The sequence below is a fragment of the Anolis sagrei genome, chromosome X, assembly GCF_037176765.1.
Source record: "Anolis sagrei isolate rAnoSag1 chromosome X, rAnoSag1.mat, whole genome shotgun sequence".
NCBI classification, from domain to species: domain Eukaryota; kingdom Metazoa; phylum Chordata; class Lepidosauria; order Squamata; family Dactyloidae; genus Anolis; species Anolis sagrei.
This window is the reverse complement of record NC_090034.1, coordinates 79,522,958-79,546,867: the sequence shown is the minus strand read 5'-3', so window position 1 is coordinate 79,546,867 and position 23,910 is coordinate 79,522,958. Positions and strand designations below refer to the sequence as shown.

The following is a 23,910-nucleotide window of genomic DNA, read 5'->3' as shown; positions in this document are numbered from 1 at the left end:
AATTCACCATTCTGGACACAAGGTGGCAGGAAAAGTATAACAAATGCATATACATTTTTTTTGTCATGTCAGGAGTGACTTGAGAAACTGCAAGTTGCTTCTGGTGTGAGAAAAATTGCCATCTGCAAGGACATTGCCCAGGGGATGCCTGGATGTTTTTGATGTGTTACCATTCTTGTGGGAGGCTTCTCTCATGTCCCTGCATGAGGAGCTGGAGCTGATAGAGGGAGCTCATCCACTCTCTCCCTGGATTCAAACCTGTCGGTCTTCAGTTCTGCCGGCACAGGTGTTTAACCCACTGCGCCACCGGGAGCTCTATCGTATGCATATACAATGACTCCACTATGGCTGAGAATTCCACTAATTTGAAGACCACTGTGAAGTTATTGCATGAATTACAATGGAGTGTTTACTGTGACTAATAGGTTTCTTTTTTCATTCTAATTATTACAAGGAAACTGTCACCTTTTATCATTAACAAACAATTATACTAAGATTCGTTGAAACACATTTACTTGAAAAAATATGTATGAATGAATACATTTTATATCAGGCTTTGCATTCATGTATGTTTTCCGGAATGTCTTCCAACCATCACAATGTTCATGTGATGGAGCATTTCAACCCACCGTATGAAAATGAACAATCACTGCAACAATTTGCAAATGTCTTCCTATATTCCCAGCTATACTACATCCCTTTTTCAAAGCCAAATCCAATCTAAACATTCCATATTCACTATGCATTTCCGCTTTTCTTTGTTCCATCTCTTCTTGTCTGTGAAGTATTTCCTCTTTATTTATTTATTTTTGGGCAATGTGTAAATGGCCATTGTATAGAATATTAGTTACTTAGGGTCTTTGCTGCCATTTCTGATTCCTCTGTTTTTCCTCTCTCGTAGGATTAGGAAAGTATGGCAGAAGAGGAAGTGTGGTGTGAAGTATGGCTACCTCACCATCTCGCACAGCACAGTAAGTTGGACTTATAAAGTGGGAGTGACATTTATCCCCAAAGGAACCCCTTCACATGTTCAATGAATGCATTATACGGCGGGGGGGGGGGGGGGAAGGGTCTTCTGGCCATGCTTTGGCTGTTAGGAATTGTGGGAGTTGAAGTCCAAAACACCTGGAGGGCCCAAGTTTGCCCATGTCTGAGATATACCCATATGTCAATTGACACACACATGTTATGATGATTTCTTAGGGTATGTCCAGCTGGTGTAGTGTGTGAATCGCATTTTATTCTTAGTTTTCCAATATGAATTAAATGTATGGGGAGATGATGATTTAGATACCCCTATGGTAGTTTTTGACGTTTACTCCCCCCAACACCTTCCTGATGTTTTGCCCACATCTATGGCAGGCAGGGCCGTAGCCAGAAAAAATATTTGGGAGGGGTTGAAATTTTCGCTGGGGGGGGGGTTGAAATTTTTGCGGGGGGGGGGGTTGAAATTTTCACGGGGGGGTTGAAATTTTGTGGTGGGGTTGAAATTTTCACGGGGGGAGGTTGAAATTTTCACCAGGGGGGTTGAAATTTTCGCGGGGGGGGGTTGAAATTTTTGCTGGGGGGTTGAAACCTGCCTCCTAGCTCATGCTGAAGCAAAGAATACAGCAGGGGGCAGAGCAGCCTTCAATAGCCTGCAACTCCGCCCCTGTCAACCACCTCCACCAAGTCTGGCCTCCTTAATGAGAGCATTCAACACACACACCCACAACTTGGTTGCTTCACTACATTGGCTATTGCTGCAAGTAATGACAGTGTGAATAAATTGTCAATATTTGCTTGGGATAGAGCTTGCAGTTCTGGAGGGACTCTTAATTTTTTGTATCTCATAGACTTAGCATGAGAATTTGGTTAACCAGTTAAAATTCATGAGTAAACCAGGTTTTTAAAAAAATCTGAAACATTTCGGGAGGGGTTTGAACCCCTAAAACCACCCTCTCGCTACAGGCCTGATGGCAGGCATCCTCAGAGGTTGTGAGGTCTGTTGAAAACTGGGCAAGTGAGGTTTATATATCTGTGGAAGGATTTCCAGGCTGGGAGAAAGAACTCTTGTCTGCTTGAGGCAAGGGTGAATGCTGCAATTGACCACATTGATTAGCATTGAATGGCCTTGCAGCTTCAAAGCCTGGGTGCTTCTTGCCTGTGGGAATCCTTTGTTGGGAGGTGATTAGCTGTCCCTGATTGTTCCTTGTCTGTGTTTCCCCTGTTTTCAGAGTAATGCTCTTTATTTATTGTCCTAATTTTGGAGTTTTTTAAATACTGGTAGCCACATTTTGTTCATTTTCATGGTTTCCTCCTTTCTGTTAAAATTGTCCACATGCTTGTGGATTTCAATGGCTTCTCTGTGTAATCTTTTTTTAAAAAAATAAATTTTATTTGCTATATATTAACATAAAAATTTACAGGGAAAGTGGGAGAACATTGTGATATAGGAAAGTAGGAAAGTAGAGAATTAAGAAATTTGAAATTTAAAAACAAACACCAAAAGCAAACACCAAAAATACCTCTAAAAAGGAGGGGAAAAAGAAAAAAAAAAAAAAGAAAAAAGATAACATTGTTGACTTCCAATCTGTGGCTTCGCTTAGTTGATATTGTCCTTATTACCTTGTCTTCGTCTTACATTTTTTCAACGGATCGTTTAATTTGAGGTATTTAAACTTTCTTATTTCATCAATGAAAACACTTCTTAAATTCTCAGTTTATCAATCTTCTTATTTTTCCGGAATCCATCAAAAAATTAACAATAAGTTCACTACTTCATTCACTTTTCGCTTATTAATTTTCGCCTTAAATATTCTTCCCTTCTTATCTGCTTACTTCCCTCCCCTCTGTGTGTGTGTGTGTGTGTGTGTGTGGTGGGGGGGATATTTTATAGCTCTGTCACAGAATTAATTCTTTGGAAACTTACGTTCCTCTTCCTCCGTGAGTGGAGTTTTCTTTCTTGTAGTCTTCTTTGTATTTAGGCTGGGGGGGGGGGGGCAGTTTTTGCAGCGTACTGCTTGGCTGCTTCTTGCGGAGGGGTTTGCTACCCTTGCTCTGTCCGGGTCCACTTAACCCCCCTCCCTTGAGGAGTGAGAGGTTTTTTGGGACCTACGGAACCTGCAAACGGGTTTAGCACACCTCCGAATCTCAATCTATCGGAAGGTTGGGAGCTATCGCTCTACCTAACCCCTCAATGTGATGCTCCCTCTGAGGAGCTCTCAGAGGGACGTCCTGTTGCCATCTTTCCCCACCGGAAGTCCTCGGCTTCTCTGTGTCATCTGACATGGTGGTTGTGAGAGTGATCCAGCATTTCTGTGTTCTCAAATAAGATGCTGTGTCCAGCTTAGTTCAGCAGGTGCTCTGCTATGGCTGACTTAGTCTGCAGTGTCTTTCTGGTTGATTTAGTCCTGCCCCTTGATTCGTATTTGGGCATTGCTGCTGAATTTGGTGGTCCCTCTGTAGACTTGTCCACAGTTGCATGGCATAGGGTCGACTCCTGCAGAGGTGAGAGGATCCTTCTTGTCCTTTGCTGAATGGAGCATTTGTTGAATTTTCTTGGTGGGTCTGTAGATAATCTGTAGGTTGTGTTTCTTCATTGGCTTCGCTATGCAATCAGTGGTTCCCTTGATGTATGGTAAGAATACTTTTAGTCTGGGTGGATCTTTGTCTTTCCTCCCATAGCTTGTTCTCGGTCTTGCAACTCTTCTAATGTCTGTGGTGGAGTCTCCAATGCCTGTAGAGCCTATCTTAGGTGGTTCAGTTCACCTCCCAACAAAGGATTCCCCCAGGCAGGAAGCAGTCAGTCTTTGAAGCTGCAAGGCTATTCAATGCTAATCAAAATGGCAAATTGCAACATTCGCACTTGCCTTCAACAGACAAGAGTTCTTTCTTTCTCTGACTTGGGACATCATACCACATGCATATAAACCCCACTTGTCTGTGAGGATGCCTGCCATAGATGTGGGTGAAACATCAGAAAAGAATATTTCTGGAACATGGCCAGACAGCCTGGAAAAGTCACAGCAACAGATTTTTACAATGTTTATGTGTTTTTAATTATTTTGTAACCGCCTTGAGCCACATGAAGAGGCAGGTAAGAGATGATGATGATGGTGATGATTATATTGGAAGCGAACTTGAAAAATATAGAGCAGTCTTAATTGATAGAGATGACTGGATGATGGACTAACCTCTCAAACCGTGCTTTTGCAGATAAACCGGCCTCCTGTAAAGTTAAATTTGCTGACCTGCCAAGTGAGACCCCATTCAGAGGATAAGAAGTCCTTTGACCTTGTGACACGTATGTAAAGAACTTCTTCATGCAATCTAAAACCAACTTCTTGCAGTTGTATCACACTGTGTCAGAGCTGTATTCACCAGTTCTAGTCCGGGGATACTATGGTTTTTAACTCAAAATACGTTTGGATGGAGTTTAACTGAACTTTGGAGTGCTATTTGTGTTTAATTCTGTTTTAATGTTTGTATATTTGTATATTTTAAATTGGATACCAATCAAAGCTACTTTGATTCCCCTTTGGGAAGATAAAGCAGAGTATAAATAATCATCATCATCATAATCGTCATAATAATCATCAACATCATTATTCACTGCATCCTCGCAGTGATGTTGACCAGCTATATCTGCCTAGAAGGTCTGGTGGCAGACCAGAAGTTGAAGAAGAAAACCATGCCCTGGCAGGTTATGTAAAGGAAAGCAAAGAACCTGTTTTGATTGAAGTCAATAATCAGAAACTTCTCAAAGCACAGAAGACAAAGAATCAGTACAAAAAAAACTGCACAACAAATCGGAGTTGACAGCTGGCAAAACAAAGCATTGCACGTGCGGTTCCTTGACCAAATTGAAGGAAAAGTGGATAAGGAGAAGACCTGGTGATAGCTCACTAAAGGAGGAGAAGATAAGGAGGAGATAGAAGGCCTAATACTTGCAGCCCAGGAGCAAACCAGCAGAACAAATGCCATCAAGGCCAGGATCGAAAAATCAGCTGATGACCCAAAATGTAGACTGTGCAAGGAAGCTGATGAAACCATTGATCATATCCTCAGCTGCTGCAAGAAAATCGCATAGATGGACTACAAACAGAGGCACAACTATGTGGCCCAAATGATTCATTGGAACTTATGCCACAAGTACCACCTGCCAGTAGTAAAGAACTGGTGGGATCATAAACATGCAAAGGTAGTGGAAAATGAACACAGAAATACTGTAGGACTTTCAAATCCAGACAAATAATGCGTGCAGATCCCAGTAGGGTGGCCTTTTTCAGCTGACAGATGGTAATTTTGTCAGAGCCAATTGTGTTTAAGTGCAGGCCAAGGTCTTTAGGTACTGCACCCAGTGTGCCGATCACCACTGGGACCCCCTTTACTGGCTTGGCCAGTCTTTCCAGTTCTTTCTTTAAATCCTCACATTGTGTTAGCTTTTCCAGTTGTTTCTCTTCAATTCTGCTGTCACCTGGGATTGCAAAATCGATGATGATGATGATGATGATGATTATTATTATTATTATCTTAATGCATTTTATTATTCCCATAAACAATTATCCATGCCAACTTGGTCTGATTGTGTTTGTATCCCAAAACGTCTGTTGTGGTTGCCTATCTGTCTGGGTCAAAGTACTGGGAATGGACAATGATGGTGGCTAGAATTTAAAATGTTCTGTAAACCCAGTTGAAGATTGTATCCCGGAAGTGCAATTATAAATCAAATATATGAATAAATGAAGTGTTTTATGAGGCATTCATGTTTTCCAGCCTCCTGTGATTTAAAAACCACAGATTCTTATTACTATATAGTATTTTGAATTTAATGTAAATTCTCTAAGCCAGTGTTTCTCAACCTGGGGGTCGGGACCCCTGGAGGGGTCACGAGAGGGTGTCAGAAGGGTCACCAAAGACCACCAGAAAATACAGTATTTTCTGTTGGTCATGGAGGTTCTGTGTGGGAAGTTTGGCCCAATTCAGTTGTTGGTAGGGTTCAGAATGCTCTTTGATTGTAGGTGAACTATAAATCCCAGCAACTACAACTCCCAAATGTCAAGGTCTATTTTCCACAAACTCCACCAGTGTTCATATTTGGGCATATTGCGAATTCATGCCAAGTTTGGTCCAGATCCATCATTGTTTGAGTCCACAGTGCTCTGTGGATGTAGGCGAACTACAACTCCCAAAACTCAAGGTCAATGCCCACCAAACCCTTCCAGTATTTTCTGTTGGTCATGGGAGTTCTGTGTGCCAAGTTTGATTCAATTCCATCGTTGGTAGAGTTCAGAATGCGCTTTGATTGTAGGTGAACTATAAATCCCAGCAACTACAACTCCCAAAGGAAAAAATCAGTACCCTCCCCCGATCCCACTAGTATTCAAATTTGGGTGTATTGGGTATCTATATATATAAATTTGTTAGGGGCATCCAACGAGGAAACAAAACTCAAAAACCCCCAACGAAACTGTACCAAAATTCCCATGCCCATAACACAACCCACAAGGTACAAACATATCTACTCAAATTGAAAAACAACACAACAACACACTCACAAAACGGCAAAACAACAAAACTCAAAAAACCCCAACGAAACTTAACCAAAATTGCCATGCCTATAACACAACCCACAAGGTACAAACATATCTACTCAAAATGAAAAACAACACAACAACACACTCACAAAACGGCAAAACAACAAAACTAAAAAAAACCAACGAAACTTAACCAAAATTGCCATGCCCATAACACAACCCACAAGGTACAAACATATCTACTCAAAATGATAAACAACACAACAACACACTCACAAAACGGCAAAACAACAAAACTCAAAAAACCCCAACGAAACTTAACCAAAATTGCCATGCCCATAACACAACCCACAAGGTACAAACATATCTACTCAAAATGAAAAACAACACAACAACACACTCACAAAACGGCAAAACAACAAAACTCAAAAAAACCCAACGAAACTTAACCAAAATTGCCATGCCCATAACACAACCCACAAGGTACAAACATATCTACTCAAAATGAAAAACAACACAACAACACACTCACAAAACGGCAAATCAACAAAACTCACAAACCCCCCAACGAAACTTAACCAAAATTCCCATGCCCATAACACAACCCATAAGGTACAAACATATCTACTCAAAATGAAAAACAACACAACAACACACAAAACGGCAAAACAACTGAGCATGCGCATTGGTGCCCAGCCGCAAGTTCCCTGGCGCGCGCACACAGTTCTCTCTGCGGAAGCCATGCCCACTCCAAGCCCCGCCGCGCCGCTTCCCGCACACACACACACCTGCCGCACGCACACACACAACCCCACGCTGCATCACTTCCCCCGCCACACACACACACGCAACCCCACGCTCCATCACTCCCCCACCGCCACACACACGCGCGCAACCCCACTCCCGCCCGCTGCCGCACACACACACGCAACCCCACGCTCCATCACTCCCCCCGCTGCCGCACACACACACACAACCTCACGCTCCATCACTCGCCTGCCCCAATCTTACCTCCTTTTACTTCACGCCACCTCCAAACCCCACCGCACCCCTTCCCGCCCTGTCAAAATCCAGGAAAGACAGGAAGGAAGGAAAGAAGGAAGAAAGAGAAAGGGAGATAAAGAAAAGGGGGAAGGAAGGAAAGTTAGAGAAAGAAGGAAGAAGAAAAGGAAAGAAAAGGAAAGATGGAAGGAAAAGAAAGAGAGACAGCAGAAGAGAAAGAAAAAGGGGGAAGGAAGGAAAGAGGTAGAGAAGGAAGAAATGAGAGACAGAGGGAGGGAAAGAAAAAGGGGGAAGGAAGGAAGGAGAGAAGGAAAGAAAAAAGGGAATGAAAGAAGGAAAGAGGGAGTGAAGGAAGGGGGAAGATGTAGAGAAAGAGGGAGGGAAGGAAAGAAGGAAAGAGAGAAGGAAGAAAAGAGACCAGAAGAGAAAGAAAAAGGGGGAAGGAAGGAAGGAGAGAAGGAAAGAAAAAAGGGAATAAAGGAAGGAAAGAGGGAGTGAAGGAAGGGGGAAGATGTAGAGAAAGAGGGAGGGAAGGAAAGAAGGAAAGAGAGAAGGAAGGAAAGAGGCCAGAAGAGAAAGAAAAAGGGGGAAGGAAGGAGATAGAGAAGGAAGAGGAGAAGGAAAGATGGGAGGGAAGGAAGGAAGGAGGGAAAGAAGGAGAGAAAGAGGGAAGGTTGGTCACAGCAATGCGTGGCGGGTAAAGTTTGTTATTTCTATGATTATTATGATGCTATTATTCCTATGAGACCCTTTTAGGGGGAATGGGAGAGGTGTCAGGTCCCGGAGGCAATGCATTGCATTATTGTTATTGTTATGATGGTGGTGAAATAAAAGGAAATAAAAAGCGAAAGAAGGAAGCAAACAGGGAGGGAAGAAAGGCAAAGGAAGAAAGGGGCAGGGAATGAAGGAAAGAGAGAAGGATGAAACCAAGTAGTGAAAGAAGGAAAGAAAGAAAGAGGTAGAGAAGGAAGAAAGGAGAGAAAGGGGGAAGGAATAGGTAGGTACCTCTCTTTCATAATAGTCCAGATATCTACCTCAACTTTGATAAGTTTTACTATAGGCCACAGCAACGCGTGGCAGGGCACAGCTAGTTTGTGCTAAATTTGGTCCAGTGTATGAAAATGCATCCTGCATATCAGATATTTACATTACTATTCATAACAGCAGCAAAATGACAGTTATAAAGTAGCAATGAAACCACTGCTCTAAGCCATTCTATTCTGACCGGTAGTAGACGAAGGGAGCTGGAGTCCAAAACCATTCCCCAGTTCCATACTTTGATCTTTCCAAATTTCTTCTCCTTGCAGACAGCCGGACTTATCACTTCCAAGCAGAAGATGAACAAGAATGTGTTGTGTAAGTTCTACTGTTTACTTTAGGAAACCTCTCATTTGGCATTGGCTGCTGCTATTAATGAAGAGAACGAGCAGTTGCCTCCTCTTCTGCAAAATGACCCAAAATGACATTTGCCTTTAATCCCAAGTAGCATGGATATTAGATAGCACTGGGTAATAAACAGAAGTGAACATTTCAATTTGGGAGGGATAGGCCACACTCAGAAGACAGGAGCAGAATTCAAAACAATCTTCACAGATTAGAGAGATGAATGGCCAAAACGGACACAATGAAGTTCAACAGTGACAAATGCGAGATACTCCACTTAGGCAGAAAAAAGGAAATGCAAAGAGAGAGAATGGGGGACGATGCCTGGCTCGACAGCAGGATGTGTGGAAAAGATCTTGGAGTCCTCGTGGGAAGGAAGGGGAACATGAGCCAGGAATGTCATGCAACAGCAAAAAAAGCCAATGGGGTTTTGGCCTGCATCAAGAGGAGCTTAGTGCCTAGATCCAGGGAAGTCATGCTACCCATGCTCTATTCTACCTTGGTCAGACCACTTTACCTGGAATCACACTGTTTCCAGTTCTAGACACCACAGTTGAAGGGAGATGTTGACTCTAAGCTGGAATGTGTCCAGAGGAGGGTGACTCAAAGAATCAAGGGTCTGGAGATCAAGCCCTATGAGGAGCGGCTTAAAGAGCTGGGCATGTTTAGCCTGCAGAAGAGACGGCTGAGAGGAGACATGAGGAGGGCCAGGGATGAAGATGGGAGGGGAAGTCATAGTGAGGAGGGAGCAAGATTGTATTCTGGTGTCTTGGAGACTAGGACGCAATGGAACAATGGCTTCAAACTACAGGAAAGAAAAGAGATTCTACCCAAACAAGAGGAAGAACTTCCTAACTGGGAGAGAGAGCTGTTCAGCAGCGGAACTCTCTGCCCAGGAGTGTGGTGGAAGAAGGCTCCTTCTTTGGAGGCTTTTAAGCAGGCCATATGTCAGGATGTTTTGAAGGTGATTTTCCTGCTTCTTGGTAGAATGGGATTGGAATGGATGGCCCACCAGGTCTCCTCCAACTCTATGATTCTATGATTTTGCCCCCAAAGATCTTGTGGGTCAAGTAACTACAGCGAAGGCAACCAGAGAAATGAAATAATAATAATAATAATAATAATAATAATAATAATAATAATACTTTATTTATATGCCGCTCTATCTTCCCGAGGGGGACTCAGGGCGGTTTCCAAGTAACATCACCGAAACGTACAAAGTAAACAGCATAACGTAAAATTCACACAACAACATAAGCATAAAATTATCACAATAACACATGTATATTAAAAATAATCCTCCCTATTCAGAGCAATTAAAAAGCTGGGCCAAGGCTAGCGCAAACTCAAAATATGAGGGGGCCGGGAATTAAGTACAGTGCTATAACAGGCTAATGGCAATAGCAGATACGGGTCTGTGGCTGTTCATTTCCAGGGCCTATTAGAGGGATGACCGGGGTTATAGGTAAGAGTGCAAGGCCATATTCAACAATGTTTGGGTTGGACTAGAACTGGTCATTCTCAAAGGTCTGTTGAAACCACCAGGTCTTCAAGCTCTTACAAAAGGAGGGGAGGGGTGGGACCTGTCTTATTTCCCTTGGAAGAGTGTTCCAGAGGCGGGGGGCCACCACCAAGAAGGCCCTCTCTCTTGTCCCCACCAACCGTACTTGTGACGATGATGGGAGCGAAAGGAGGGCCTCCCCGGAAGATTTTAGAATTCGTGCTGGTTCATAGAAAGAGATGCGACCGCGGAGATAGGCGGGGCCCGAACCGTTTAGGGCTTTATAGGTCATGACCTGTACCTTGAATTTGAAAGCCTTGATAAGGTTGTTTCGTTGTGTCTGGAAGGCTTCATCAGAAGTAAATGGTGATCATCTATTAAATGGTTGATCATCTAGGAAAGCAGGACAAGGGTCTTAACATTTGGAGGTTGAACGATAAAAGCCAGGGTAACTGACTTACTTAGGCGATCCCTCGTTTTTCGAGGAAGATTGTCTTCCGGTACTCTTGTGGGTCCGTATGTGGCTGTGGAGCCCTATTCTTGCTCTGCATCTTCTCCTGCAGTGAGGGCATTGGTTTCCAGGTGAAAGGCGGTCTCGGTCAGGGTTGGCTTGATGCGCCTTCCTCTTGGCACGCTTCTCCCTTTTGCCCTCTATTCATGCCTCTTCAAATTCTGCAGCACTGCTGGTCACAGCTGACCTCCAGCTGGAGTGGTCAAGGGCCAGGGCTTCCCAGTTCTCAGTGTCTATGCCAGAGTTTTTAAGGTTGGCTTTGAGTCCATCTTTAAATCTCTTTTCCTGTCCACCAACATTCAGTTTTCTATTCTTGAGTTCGGAGTAGAGCAACTGCTTTGGGAGACGGTGATTGGGCATCCGGACAACGTGGCCGGTCCAGCGGAGTTGATGGCGGAGGACCATCGCTTCAGTGCTGGTGGTCTTTGCTTCTTCCAGCACGCTGACATTTGTCCGCCTGTCTTCCCAAGAGATTTGCAGAATTTTCCGGAGGCAGCGCTGATGGAATCGTTCCAGGAGTTGCATGTGACGTCTGTAGACAGTCCACGTCTCACAGGCATATATCAGGGTTGGGAGGACAATAGCTCTATAAACAAGCACCTCAAACACTCTCTGCTTCATTTGGAAAAATGCTGCACTCGCAGAGCTCTGGCGGTGTTGTATTTCGGTGTCGATGTTGACTTTGGTGGAGAGGTGGCTGCCAAGGTAGCGGAAATGATCAACATTTTCTAATGTTACACCATTAAGCTGTATCACTGGCATTGGAGAAGGGTTGGCTGGTGTCTGCTGGAACAGCACCTTGGTTTTTTCAATGTTCAGTGGCAGGCCGAGCTTCTCGTATGCTTCTGCAAAGGTGTTTAGAGTGGCTTGTAGATCTTCTTCTGAATGCGCAGAAAGATAATGATGACAACAATGACAAAGGTGGTGGTTGTCATTTTGGGACACAGCTAAGGGAACCTCTTCCCTGCATTTTTCATATTCCTATTAGGTGTTGTGGCTTCTGTGTGGGAGCTTTGACATTGTAGACTTTCCCAGTCTCCTGAGAAAACCAGTTTTCATTCTCTCTGTTCATTGAGAGCAGGCTTTGAAGCACATAACCTATACTTCCTCTAAGCACCTGCTTGCAGACTTCACCAGTACATAGCATATACAGCTGGAATTGGATAACTAACTGATATTATTTCTTCCATTGGCCAGATGGGTGTCTGTGCTTCAGAACAGCAAGGATGAAGCTCTTAGCAATGCTTTCAAGGGGGATCCAGGAAGCTGCATGTCTACAGCTGCTGGTATGGCTGACAGTGGGCTGCAGGAATTAACCAAGCTGATCATCACTGAGGTGAAGAACATGCCAGGGAACAGGCACTGCTGTGACTGTGGAGCTCCAGGTATAACCATAGAATTTCCTCGAACCAGCTCTAAGCTAGAAATTTCAATATAGCTTCTGAGATTATGTCTGTTTCCATGTGACCCTTCTTGACATAAATGAAGGAAGGCTGCACTAAGGATATCCTGTCATTGCCATAGTATGTGAGTTTGTGGTTTTACTTATTCTGTATCCTAAGCATTGCATAAATAAATTAATATAAAACGGAATTTTTTTGTCATGTCAGGAGCGACTTGAGAAACTGCAAGTCGCTTCTGGTGTGAGAGAATTGGCCATCTGCAAGGATGTTGCCCTAGGGACGCCTGGATGATTTGATGTTTTTATCCTTGTGGGAGGCTTCTCGCATGTCCCCGCATGAAGAGCTGGAGCTGATAGAGGGAGCTCATCCACCTCTCCCCGGATTCGAACCAACCCTGGACACAGCATTTTATTTGAGAACACAGAAATGCTGGACCACTCTCACAACCACCATGTCAGACTACACAGAGAAGCCATTGAAATCCACAAGCATGTGGACAATTTCAACAGAAAGGAAGAAACCATGAAAATGAACAAAATCTGGCTAGCAGTATTAAAAAACTCTAAAATTGCAACAGCACAACAACAGAGAGGAAACAAACAAGGACTTCTAATCACCTCTCAACAAAAGTTTGCTCCAGGCACAGTCAGGCCATTATATGCTAATCAAGGTGGTCAGCTGAAACATTCACACCTAGCTCCAGAAAACAAGAGTCCTTTGTCTCACCCAGGTCATTCCACAGATATATAAACCCTTTTTCCTAGTTCCAACAGACCTCACTACCTTGAGCCTGCCACTTTTGGACTCTCACTTGCTGGGGTGTTCCAGCAAGTGTCTCTGTAGATCTTAGAAAACTATTTCTTGATTTAAGTTATTGTCATGCTGGCTGATACCCAAACAAGGGATGAGCTGGAGATGTCACTGCCTTTGTCCTTTCACTATTGGCTGCTACTTCCCGGTGGATGTCAGGTGGTGCAATACCGGCTAGACAGTGTAATTTCTCCAGTGGTGTAGGGCGCAGACATCCCATGATAATGTGGCATGTCTCATTATGAGCCACATCCACTGTTTTAGTGTGGTGAGATGTGTTCCACACTGGGCATGCATACTCAGCAGCAGAGTAGCACAGCGCAAGGGCAGATGTCTTCACTGTGTCTGGTTGTGATCCCCAGGTTGTGCCAGTCAGCTTTCATATGATATTGTTTCTAGCACCCACATTTTGCTTGATATTCAGGCAGTGCTTTTTGTAGGTCAGAGCACGGTCCAGAGTGACCCCCAGGTATTTGGGTGCGCTGAAATGCTCCAGTGGGATTCCTTCCCAGGTCATCCTCAGAGTCGGGATGCTTGTCTGTTCTTAAGGTGAAAAGCACATGTCTGTGTTTTAGATGGATTAGGGATCAGCTGGTTTTCCCTGTAATAGGCAGTGAGAGCACCTAGAGCAGGGGTAGGGAACCTTCGGCCCTCCAGGTGTGGTGGACTTCAACTCCCACAATTCCTTGAGGCTCGGCATTCGCCCCAAAGGCTTACACGAGCCTCAAGGAATTGTGGGAGTTGAAGTCCACCACACCTGGAGGGCCGAAGGTTCCCTACCCCTGACCTAGAGCTTTGGAGAGCTTCTGTTCAACCATCTCAAAGCTCCCTGCTTGAGCAGTAATGGCATGATCATCAGCATAGATGAAGCTCTCTGTCTCTTCTGGCAGTGGCTGGTCATTTTTTAGTTGATTCTGTATAAGAAGGCAGTTCCTGTGTATATGATGAGTAGGGAGGAAATGGAATCATTTTGGTATAAGGCCTCTGTACACTGTTCCCTTACAGATCCCACATGGCTATCGACTAATCTTGGCATTTTGACATGCATCGAGTGCTCAGGGATTCACCGTGAATTGGGGGTGCATTATTCTCGCATCCAGTCACTGACGCTGGATGTTCTCAGCACTTCTGAACTCCTGGTAAGTGCTAGATCTGAACAATGGAAGGAATATGCTGTTTATCCCCTTCTTTCTCTCTTTTGTCTTGGGCCAAATATTCTTTTTTTTTTGGCCTCCTAAATTTATTGAAACAGCCATAAACACCTACATTAGTTATATGTCATTTGTATCAGCAGTGATCAAATTTATTGCCTACAGTATAAAACCATTGCAGAGATCAGCCACATGAGGCCATGAAACAAGTTCTGTGCAGCAGTGGCTATTTCCCTGGATCTCATATTGGCCAGCTCCGCTTTTTGTGGCTACAGGAAACAGGATAATAGAGATGTGCGTGAAATTAGGTCTTACCTTTTATTCCGTTTCTTCCATTTCATAGAATCATAGAATCAAAGAGTTGGAAGAGACCTCATGGGCCATCCAGTCCAACCCCATTCTGCCAAGAAGCAGGAATATTGCATTCAAATCACCCCTGACAGATGGTCATCCAGCCTCTGTTTAAAAGCTTCCAAAGAAGGAGCCTCCACCACACTCCGGGGCAGAGAGTTCCACTGCTGAACGGCTCTCACAGTCAGGAAGTTCTTCTTATTTGGAAGCACAAAATGGGAAGCCCCCTCCTCACACGAAATTCAGCTTGACACGAAAGCCTCCTCCCTGCTTTCGTGTGGAGCCCAAATTCTGTATGTGCGTGCTTCTTCTCTTCTTCCTCCTCCCTCCCTCACGCCCACAAAGCCCCTCATTCACTCACAGGAGTCATGGCCGGGCAGCCACACATCCAGACCTCAGCATCAGGGTGGAAGGAACCACTGCCCCTCCCTCCTTTCCAGGCGTGTGTGTGTGGTGGGGTGTGCACAGAGTGTGACTGTGCAGGCACTCAGCAGGTATGCACAAGGTTGTTGTAGGTTTTTCCGGGCTATATGGCCATGTTCTAGAGGCATTTTCTCCTGACGTTTCACCTGCATCTATGGCAAGCATCCTCAGAGGTAGTGAGGTCAAGCTTTCCACGACTGCATGCGCTCCACCACACACACACACACACACACTCTTTCCAAGGAGAGTGTGTATAGGGTATGGGGCGTGCAGACATGGCTGGAAAGCTTGTGCGTGCCTGTCAGTACCTGCCTACAGTTGAGTGCCTGCACCAGGCATGCCTGCATGCTCCAGGCTTCCTCAAACTTCGGCCCTCCAGCTATTAGGGCCTTCAACTCCCAGAATTCCTGACAATTGAACAAGCCCATTAGGGCTTCTGTCAGTTGGAGGCCCAAACAGTTGGAGGGCTGCACTTTGAGGATACCTGGTCTGCAGTCACACACACATGCCCCAATGCCTGCCACACTCTCTGAGTGGAAAGGAGGGAGGGGCAGTGACACCCGTGAGTGAATGTGGGGCATTGCAGGAGGGAGGGAGGGAGGAGGAGGAAGAGAAGAAACGCGGTGCCCACACATACACGCACCTGCCAGTGATTGCCAGGCAGCCGAGCACCTCAGGAAGAAAAGCCAGTGGGTGGGAAGCCCCCTCCCCATAATGGGCCGATTTTTAGGCCCCATTTTCAGGCCGTGAAACAAAAGACAAGAAACAACCAGGGAGACTTACCGAAAACTGATCGGGGCCCCACAACAAAAGAGAAGAAACAAAACAGGACAAGCTTTTACCCGAATGCACACTACTACAGGATAATAGTTTTCCTTGGGAAGCTTCCAGGAGATTCTGTTCCCATCCCATACTAGGTTGTCCCACCTGCACCACAATTGAGCAGACCAGAAGTAAAAAAGAAAGTGACTTCCAGAGATGATTTCAAGGATGACCACCTTTCCTCCCAGTGACACAATTTTTTTGCTCTTCTCATAGCTGGCAGTCAGCATTGGAAATGCCAAGTTTAATGACATCATGGAGGCCACTTTGCCAGCACAAGGCAGCCTGAAGCCCTCCTCAACCAGCGACATGTGAGTGGATACTGAAATTGGTGCAAGGAGGTAGATGTTGTCGGGTAATAATAATAAACTTTATTTTTAACCCACTCTCTCCCTGAAGGGACTCAGGGAAGCTTCCAAAAGTGAGAAATGGCAAACATTCGATGCCATGTGCAATGACACAAAAAAACATTAAAACAGGCAGTTAAAAATAAACAAATTAATCACCTTGGCTAAAACATATAAATCAGTCAAACATCATACGCTCTGGGTATTTGGTAAAAAGAAACACCTTGATGGGAAGAAACTAGACACTCTTTACTTTAATTATTCTGCTACCCCCTTTTTTTTCTACTATTTACCCTTATACTTTTCCCGCTCAGTTAATTTCTCCTTTTGCATTATATGTTTTTATGGAAAATCAATAAAGATTTTTTTAAAAAAAATATCAGTCAAACATCATAAATAACACATTGAACAGTTAAATATGTATAAAAATATAAAATATAGCTCTTCAATAAGTTAGGGTAATCGTTGTCAACATCATCAAACGAGGTGGGATTGATGGTGAACTATTCTTCTTCCTCTCCATAGGCTAACATACAAAAGTAGGTTTTTAGTTGATTGCAGTGTCGAAGTGGGTTTGTAGACGGGAATGTGGTTTGTCAAATAGTCTGGCCCTGAACCATTTGCCTTCTCCCAGAATGCACCAGCCAGCATTGAGAAATGGTAGTCCGGAAATATAATATTTCTTCTTTGTAGTCTTTGTGACTCACTCAAATGGGATTATTCTTCAGAATCTTCAGAAATGCCTAGATCTCAAACGTGGGAGATCTGACATTTCCATGGCACATCTTCCTGGTCCTTTGCCACCTAATCACATGTAGGCAGCTGCAAATAGAATGATCTGCAGATACTCAAATCTGCAAATGCTTAAACTGCAAAACTGAAGGGATGACTGGAAAAGTCTTCATATAAGAGGCAGCATACTGATACCTGCAAATATTGGCCCTGACTCCTCAGAGTAAATATATCATGTCTTGATCAACAGAGGACCATGATATTCCTCTATATAGATCAGGGGTCCTCAGACTAAGGCCTGGGGGCCGAATACAGCTCTCCAAGGTCATTTACCTGGCCCTCGCTCAGGATCAACCTAAGTCTGAAACAACTTGAAAGCATGCAGCAACAACAACAACAGCAATCCTATCTCATCAGCCAAAAGCAGGCCCACACTTCCCATTGAAATACTAATAAGTTTATATTTGTTAAAATTTTTCATCATTTTAATCATTGTATTGTTTTAAAGTGTTTTTTGCACTACAAATAAGATATGTGCAGCCTGCATAGGAATTAATGTTATTTTCAAATTATAATCCGGCCCTCCAACAGTTTGAGGGACTGTGACCTGGCCCTCTGTTTAAAAAGTTTGAGGACCCCTGATATAGATAATGGACTTTTTGGAGCAGAATCTGGCAGAGAGCTCCATTGTCAGACAATTTTTCAGATGTGTAGCCGCTAGAGTTGTGCAATTCGGCTGAACCGTGATCCGTTTTTGGTATCTGAATTTGGGCAGATCTGTTTTCGTGAGCCTTCCGAAAACAGCCAGCATTTGAAAACCGATAAATGAGGGAAAATCTGGCCATCGGTGGTAAGGGGGGGGGGGGCTTTCCAGACTGATACTATTTGCTGGTATTAGTCTTATTAGTAATAATGTTTTGAAAGTATTTTCTTTTAGGCAAAGCTTCAACAAAAGCCAAGTCTAATATCACCAGAACATATGCAAAAAAACCCCTATCCAATTTGTCGTCGATCCACTCCTTTGGGCTTCATGCAAAAGGGTAGATGCAAAGAAACAAATAACATCAAACACAAAAAGCACAAAACATTAATATAAAACATTAACCTGCAACTACTAACAAAACTACTAAACCAGAACCAATTCACAAAATATACATATAAAGGCAAAACTGATGAATACATTTAGACACTAATCTACCAACCTCTCACTCTCTATGATGTTTTTTAGGAGTAGATTACAAGTAGTCTTGTCTCTTTAAGACATGTTGTTCATTCGTTCAGTCGTTTCCGACTCTTCATGACTTCATGGACCAGCCCACGCCAGAGCTCCCTGTCGGCCGTCACCACCCCCAGCTCCTTCAAGGTCAATCCAGTCACTTCAAGGATGCCATCCATCCTTTAAGACATATTATATTATATAACCACACTTCTGCTCTTGCTGTTTTGCATTACTTGAGCGCTGGACTCAAACTCAGCTCAGTTATGGATACTTCTTGGGGAATTTGGGATTAAGTCACAGTGGAAGGCAAGAGAAAACTCCCTTTGAACAAATCTTGCCAAGTAAAACCAATGACAAGTGCCAAATGTCAGAAACAAATTGAAGACTTACAACAGCCATATTGAAATTAAACAGGAAGAATGGGGATGCGGGAGGAGGAGGTGGATCATTGCTCGAGCCCAGAAAGTCTTTTCTTAGTTGCCACTGGTAGGGTCTCCATTTTTGAGAATGTTCCTTCTCTTCTTGGGCAGGGTTGCACGGAAGGAATTCATCATGGCTAAGTACATGGAGCGCAAGTATGTTCACAAGTCCACCAAGGAAGAACCATACCGCGTTTGGGAAGCTGTCAGAAGCAGAGATCTTTTGGCAACGCTTCAGGCCTTTGCAGAGGGCCATGACCTGTCCAAGCCTTTAGCAAGCCCTGATGGCCAGGTAAGTAGCAGAAAATGGGACAGAAGATTACAGAGATGCACACCTGAATTCTACTCATTCCTCCCATTGAATCAATTGCTGAATAATTAGTCAATAATAACTGAATCCCATCAATTCAATTAATCTATTTAGTATTAACTGTAGGATTCAAAACTTAGACATACTTATGGAAGACCATTGAAATCTAGTTAGATTTAGCAAACTTGAATCCCATTGGGTTCAGTGAGTCTAGTTGGCTGTTAAGAATTGTGGGAGTTGGAGTCCAAGACACCTGGAGGAAGGGCCGAAGTTGGCCCAGGCCTGGTCTAGTCCGTTACCACTTTGTATTCAGCCTTCTATTTGAAGCACTTTGAAGAGCTTTGAAGGAATAAACAGTATTATCCTCACAACCTCTGACGATGCTTGCCATAGATGCAGGCGAAATGTCAGGAATGCTTCTAGAACATAGAATCATAGAGTTGGAAGAGACCTCATGGGCCATCCAGTCCAACCCCCTACCAAGAAGCAGGAAAATTGCATTCAAAGCACCCCAAAAAGATGGCCATCCAGCCTTTGTTTAAAAGCTTCCAAAGAAGGAGCCTCTACCACACTCCGGGGCAGAGAGTTCCACTGATGAATGGCTAACACAGTCAGGAAGTTCTTCCTAATGTTCAGATGGAATCTCCTTTCTTGTAGTTTGAAGTCATGGCTACATAACATGGTCATATAGCCCGAAAAACCTACAACAACCCAGTGATTCCAGCCATGAAAGCCTTCAACAATACATTAAACAGTAGTTAATTATTGTGCAGATGAATGAGGGAGTAGGAAAGTAGACTCTGGAAGTACAAATGTGTATAAACACTGACCAAAGTCCCTCTCCTGCAACAACTGATTAATTTCTGCTGCCAGCTAACCACTTCGGTGTCTCTCTGCTCATCAAGATATAGCACAGGTCCCTTCCACACAGCTGTATCAAATCCACATTGAATATGGCAGTGTGGACTCAGATAACCCAGTTCAAAGCAGATATTGTGGATGATCTGCCTTGATATTCTGGGTTATATGGCTGTGTGGAAGGGCCCTCAGAAGCAGACTCTAGAAGTACATATGTGTATAAACCCTGACCAAAGTCCATTTCCTGCAACAAGTGATCAATGTTGATTAACTTCTGCTGCAAATTAACCACTTGGATGTCTCTCTGCAAGATATAGCAGAGAAGCTAATTTCCCTGTGGAGCAGAGAGTTCTTGATTTTTGGCTTGAAATTTTAGGGATCAGATCTTTAACAAACCAAATCTATTGCCTTTTGTGGTTTGTCACTCTCAGGCCCCTTCTAAACTGCCATATAATCCAGATTATCAAACAGATAATCCACATTATCTGCTTTGAACTGTATTATCTGAGTCTACACTGGCAGATAATCCCATTCAATGTGGATTTTATGCAGCTGTGTGGAAGGGGCCTCACTCTCAAGCCCCTTCTGCACTGCTATATAATTCAGAATATCAAAGCAGATCCACATTATCTGCTTTTAACTGGATTATATGAGTCTGCACTGCCAGATAAATCAGCTCAAAGCAAATAATCTGGATTTTATCTGGCAGTGTTTTCAGAATCATAGATTATGCAGGATTTCCTTCAGATTAAGATCTACTTGTCCTTTCTTGATCTGACTTGAATGAACCCTTCTAAGATGAGATCAAGCACAGAAGGTTCAGCAACATGTTGAGTCTCCTTTTAAGCTCTGAAGGGCTTGCAAAGTAACTCTGAGTTTCTCTTGCTCGGATAGGAACAAGGTGAACGGGCTCTGCACCTGGCTGTGCGCTGTGCCAACAGGTCGTCCCTCCCACTTGTGGACTTCATTATTCAGAATGGGTAAATCTTTCCTTGGAGGATTTCTTGCTTGCTGTAAGCAGAGATGGGTGAAATTGTGATTCCCTCTCATACACCTGCCATCCAGGAGGCCATAATTGTACATTATTATTATTATTATTATTATTATTATTATTATTATTGTCATCCACAAGACAGAAGACTTTGTTTTGTGTTTTTCACAAAATGCAAGCTTGTGGTTGTTTTCCGTTTTGTATTTGTATGTAGGGGAAACCTGGACAGTCCTGCACCAGATGGAAACACTGCGCTACATTATGGAGCCCAGTACAATCAGACCAACTGCATCAAACTGTTGCTAAAGGGGAAAGCCTCCACAAGTGCAGGTACTCAAGGACAGAGGCAGTGACAGAATCATGTTAGGGTTAAAGACCCAGTAGGCAAGAAAATTGTAAATAAGATGTCCTATATAAACCTTGGCTGTGTCTGGCATTTGAGGTCTAGTGGTGCGGTTGTGGTGAAGATGTTGTACCATGTAGTGAAGGACATGTTGGCTTTCAGAGAGCACCCAAAGAGCTATCAAAAGCAATCTGCTATTTATTGCATGGGAAAGTATATAATTCCTAGAAAATGCATAGCTTCAAAATATTAGTAAAGGTGTGAACTAATACAATTGTACATGGATACAATCTATGGCTACTAGTCTTATCACTAACCATTCCGGTTTGTTTCATTCGTAAGGCCCCAGTTTCGTTTTCGAGCACCTCTTCCGAAAACAGGTGCCTTTCCTAATAAGCTTTTTATGTCCAAAGTCTGAAAAAATGAATATTTTTGGCCCATTGGAGGCAAAGTGCCAGGGTCTACAACCAAGCGCTGAACACTTCTTATTCAGCCAGGGCCTGCCAGGGCCTACAGCCAGGAATTTGGCGCATAGTGTTCGGCTGTTGACCCTGGCAGGCCCTACAGCCGAGCACTGAGGGCAGAGCACTTAGCGCCAAATAAGAGGCATTATGTTATGTTTATTTAAGTTGGCTATTCTTATAATATTTATTGAGTTTATATACCCATTGTTTGATTTACTATTCATTGTTTTTGGCATTGAATGTTTGCCACTATGTCAGGGAGATAGGTTGCGCCATTATGCCTACAGCCAAGCACCAAGTGCCGAAAATCAGCCAACCAAATTTATTTATTTATTTATTTATTTACTTTGCTTATATACCGCTGTTCTCAGCCCGGAGGCGACTCACAGCGGTTCACACACAGTAAATGGTTACCATTCCCACTTACCTTTCGTTTCACCCATATTTCCGTACAGGAGGGGGTTTACCGTTTCTAATAAATATTAATAAAAGGTGTGAACTAATAACGGTTCCGAATAACGGTATGAAATGAAAACGTGAAATAAACAAATGAGACAAATGCTGGGCCCATGAGTAATGACTCCTAAACCTTTATTTTGAAGATAATAATAATAATAATTATTATTATTATTGCTATCTCCCCGACATAGTGGCAAACATTCAATGCCAAAAACAATGAATAGCAAATCAAACAATGAGTATACAAACTCAATAAATATTATAAGAATAGCCAACTTAAATAAACATAACATAATACCATATATTTACAACACAATCAACTCTTAAAACTCTTAAAATTAGACTGAAAACGTTAAAAATAAGATGGGATGTAACATCTAACAAGTGAAGGTAGGTGTCACCAAGTAGGCAAGGATATATACAAAGATGTCCTAATCCTCATTCATGGCCACAGGTATTCAAGTCAATAGTCTTGCATTCTGTTTTGGAGCACATGCGTGCGAATATCAGAATCACCTTTTCCTTTCATGACAGGCTCCCTGATTCAGGCAAGTGTTTGTTTTCTTTTCCATTTTGCAGTTAATGCAGCTGGTGAAACACCACTGGACGTGGCAAAAAAGTACAAGCATACCGAGTGTGAAGACCTGGTAAGTTGCGGAGACCATTAACAGCAATGTGGTTATATTGGTGGGAATCTCAGGCTCACATTGGAGAGATCCATAGTCAGCTCTCTGCTCAACTGCAGACTGGCCATTATCTCTCAGCTTAAGCTACTTTGAAGGGTTGTTATGATGATCAAATAGAAGCAAAGGGGGAGCTGAACGAAATGCAGTGGGCCAAAAGAGTCACCTGTAAATAATGGGGAACATTGAGTTGGATCCAGACATAATCATATCTAAACAACTGATCAAAATCAATAGGACAAGTCAGACATCTAGGGAAGCTTCTGAAATTTAAAATTCGGTTCTTCTTTGTAGGTTTTTAGGCAGAGGCTGGATGGCTATCTGTTGGACATGCTTTGATTCTGTGTAACTGGATGGCCCTTGCAATCTCTCCCAATTCTATGATTCTAGTAGTAGCATCCATTATATGTCCCACATATCCATATTATTATTATCGTATATGCTCGAGTATAAGCTGTAAAGACGTAATAATGCCACCAAAAATATGCGAAGGAAGGAAGTATTAATGCCACCAAAATTGTAAGGTAGTTCCGAGAATGCTAAATTAAACTGCCACCAATATGTATAGAGACGCTGGTATTAAAGTCTCTGTTTGTCCCTATTTGCGTTGTGAGGTGATTTTGGTAGAGTGGACTGCACCGAACGTAAAATCAATGGAGATGAGGCAGGTTTAACATAACAAAGAGAACAAGTTTATTGTTGAACAAAGCTTATGTTGCAATATGAAGATGTTGAGCTTGTCATATGCTTGATGGTTACAATATGGCTTGGTTGAGATACATTTCAGGCTATTGATGTTACAACTTATAAACTCTTTCTTTTAGTGAAGCGCTTTATTATTTCAGTGTTCCCTGTTGTGAATATTCTCACTGTTTGTCCTATACTGGATCAAACCACTGATCTCCAGTCTTCCACTACTGGCGATCCTAAAACCCCTCTGTTAGATTCTTTTTCACTCAAGCAATCTAACAGAGTTTTCCCTTCAGCTCCCTTGCTGAAGAAATATTCACGAACACTATAAACCTAACTGACTTTACACTGCTTCACTCCTCAGAGTCCCTATCTGACTCTGCTACTTTCTTCAGAGTCCCTAACTGACTCTCCTCTTCTCAGGGTCTCTTCCTCCTGACTGAAACTAAACTGTCACTTTCAAACCTTTTTCTCTTTAAGCTCCGCCCACCTCCTCTTCAGCCTTGTCTCCATGGCAACC

At 43.2% G+C, this 23,910-nt stretch overlaps 1 protein-coding gene across 1 annotated transcript in view; it reads left to right on the top strand.

Annotated features, from left to right (window-relative positions):
- ASAP3 (ArfGAP with SH3 domain, ankyrin repeat and PH domain 3) overlaps window positions 1-23,910 on the top strand; it is a 113,360-nt gene that overhangs the window by 73,657 nt on the left and 15,793 nt on the right. The window contains exons 11-20 of the mRNA XM_060784246.2: window positions 902-971; window positions 4,198-4,285; window positions 8,828-8,876; window positions 12,113-12,300; window positions 14,134-14,267; window positions 16,092-16,186; window positions 18,704-18,884; window positions 20,655-20,740; window positions 20,966-21,081; window positions 22,597-22,664. Coding sequence (XP_060640229.2) covers window positions 902-971; window positions 4,198-4,285; window positions 8,828-8,876; window positions 12,113-12,300; window positions 14,134-14,267; window positions 16,092-16,186; window positions 18,704-18,884; window positions 20,655-20,740; window positions 20,966-21,081; window positions 22,597-22,664 — 1,075 coding nt within the window. The remainder of the gene's footprint in view (window positions 1-901; window positions 972-4,197; window positions 4,286-8,827; window positions 8,877-12,112; window positions 12,301-14,133; window positions 14,268-16,091; window positions 16,187-18,703; window positions 18,885-20,654; window positions 20,741-20,965; window positions 21,082-22,596; window positions 22,665-23,910) is intronic.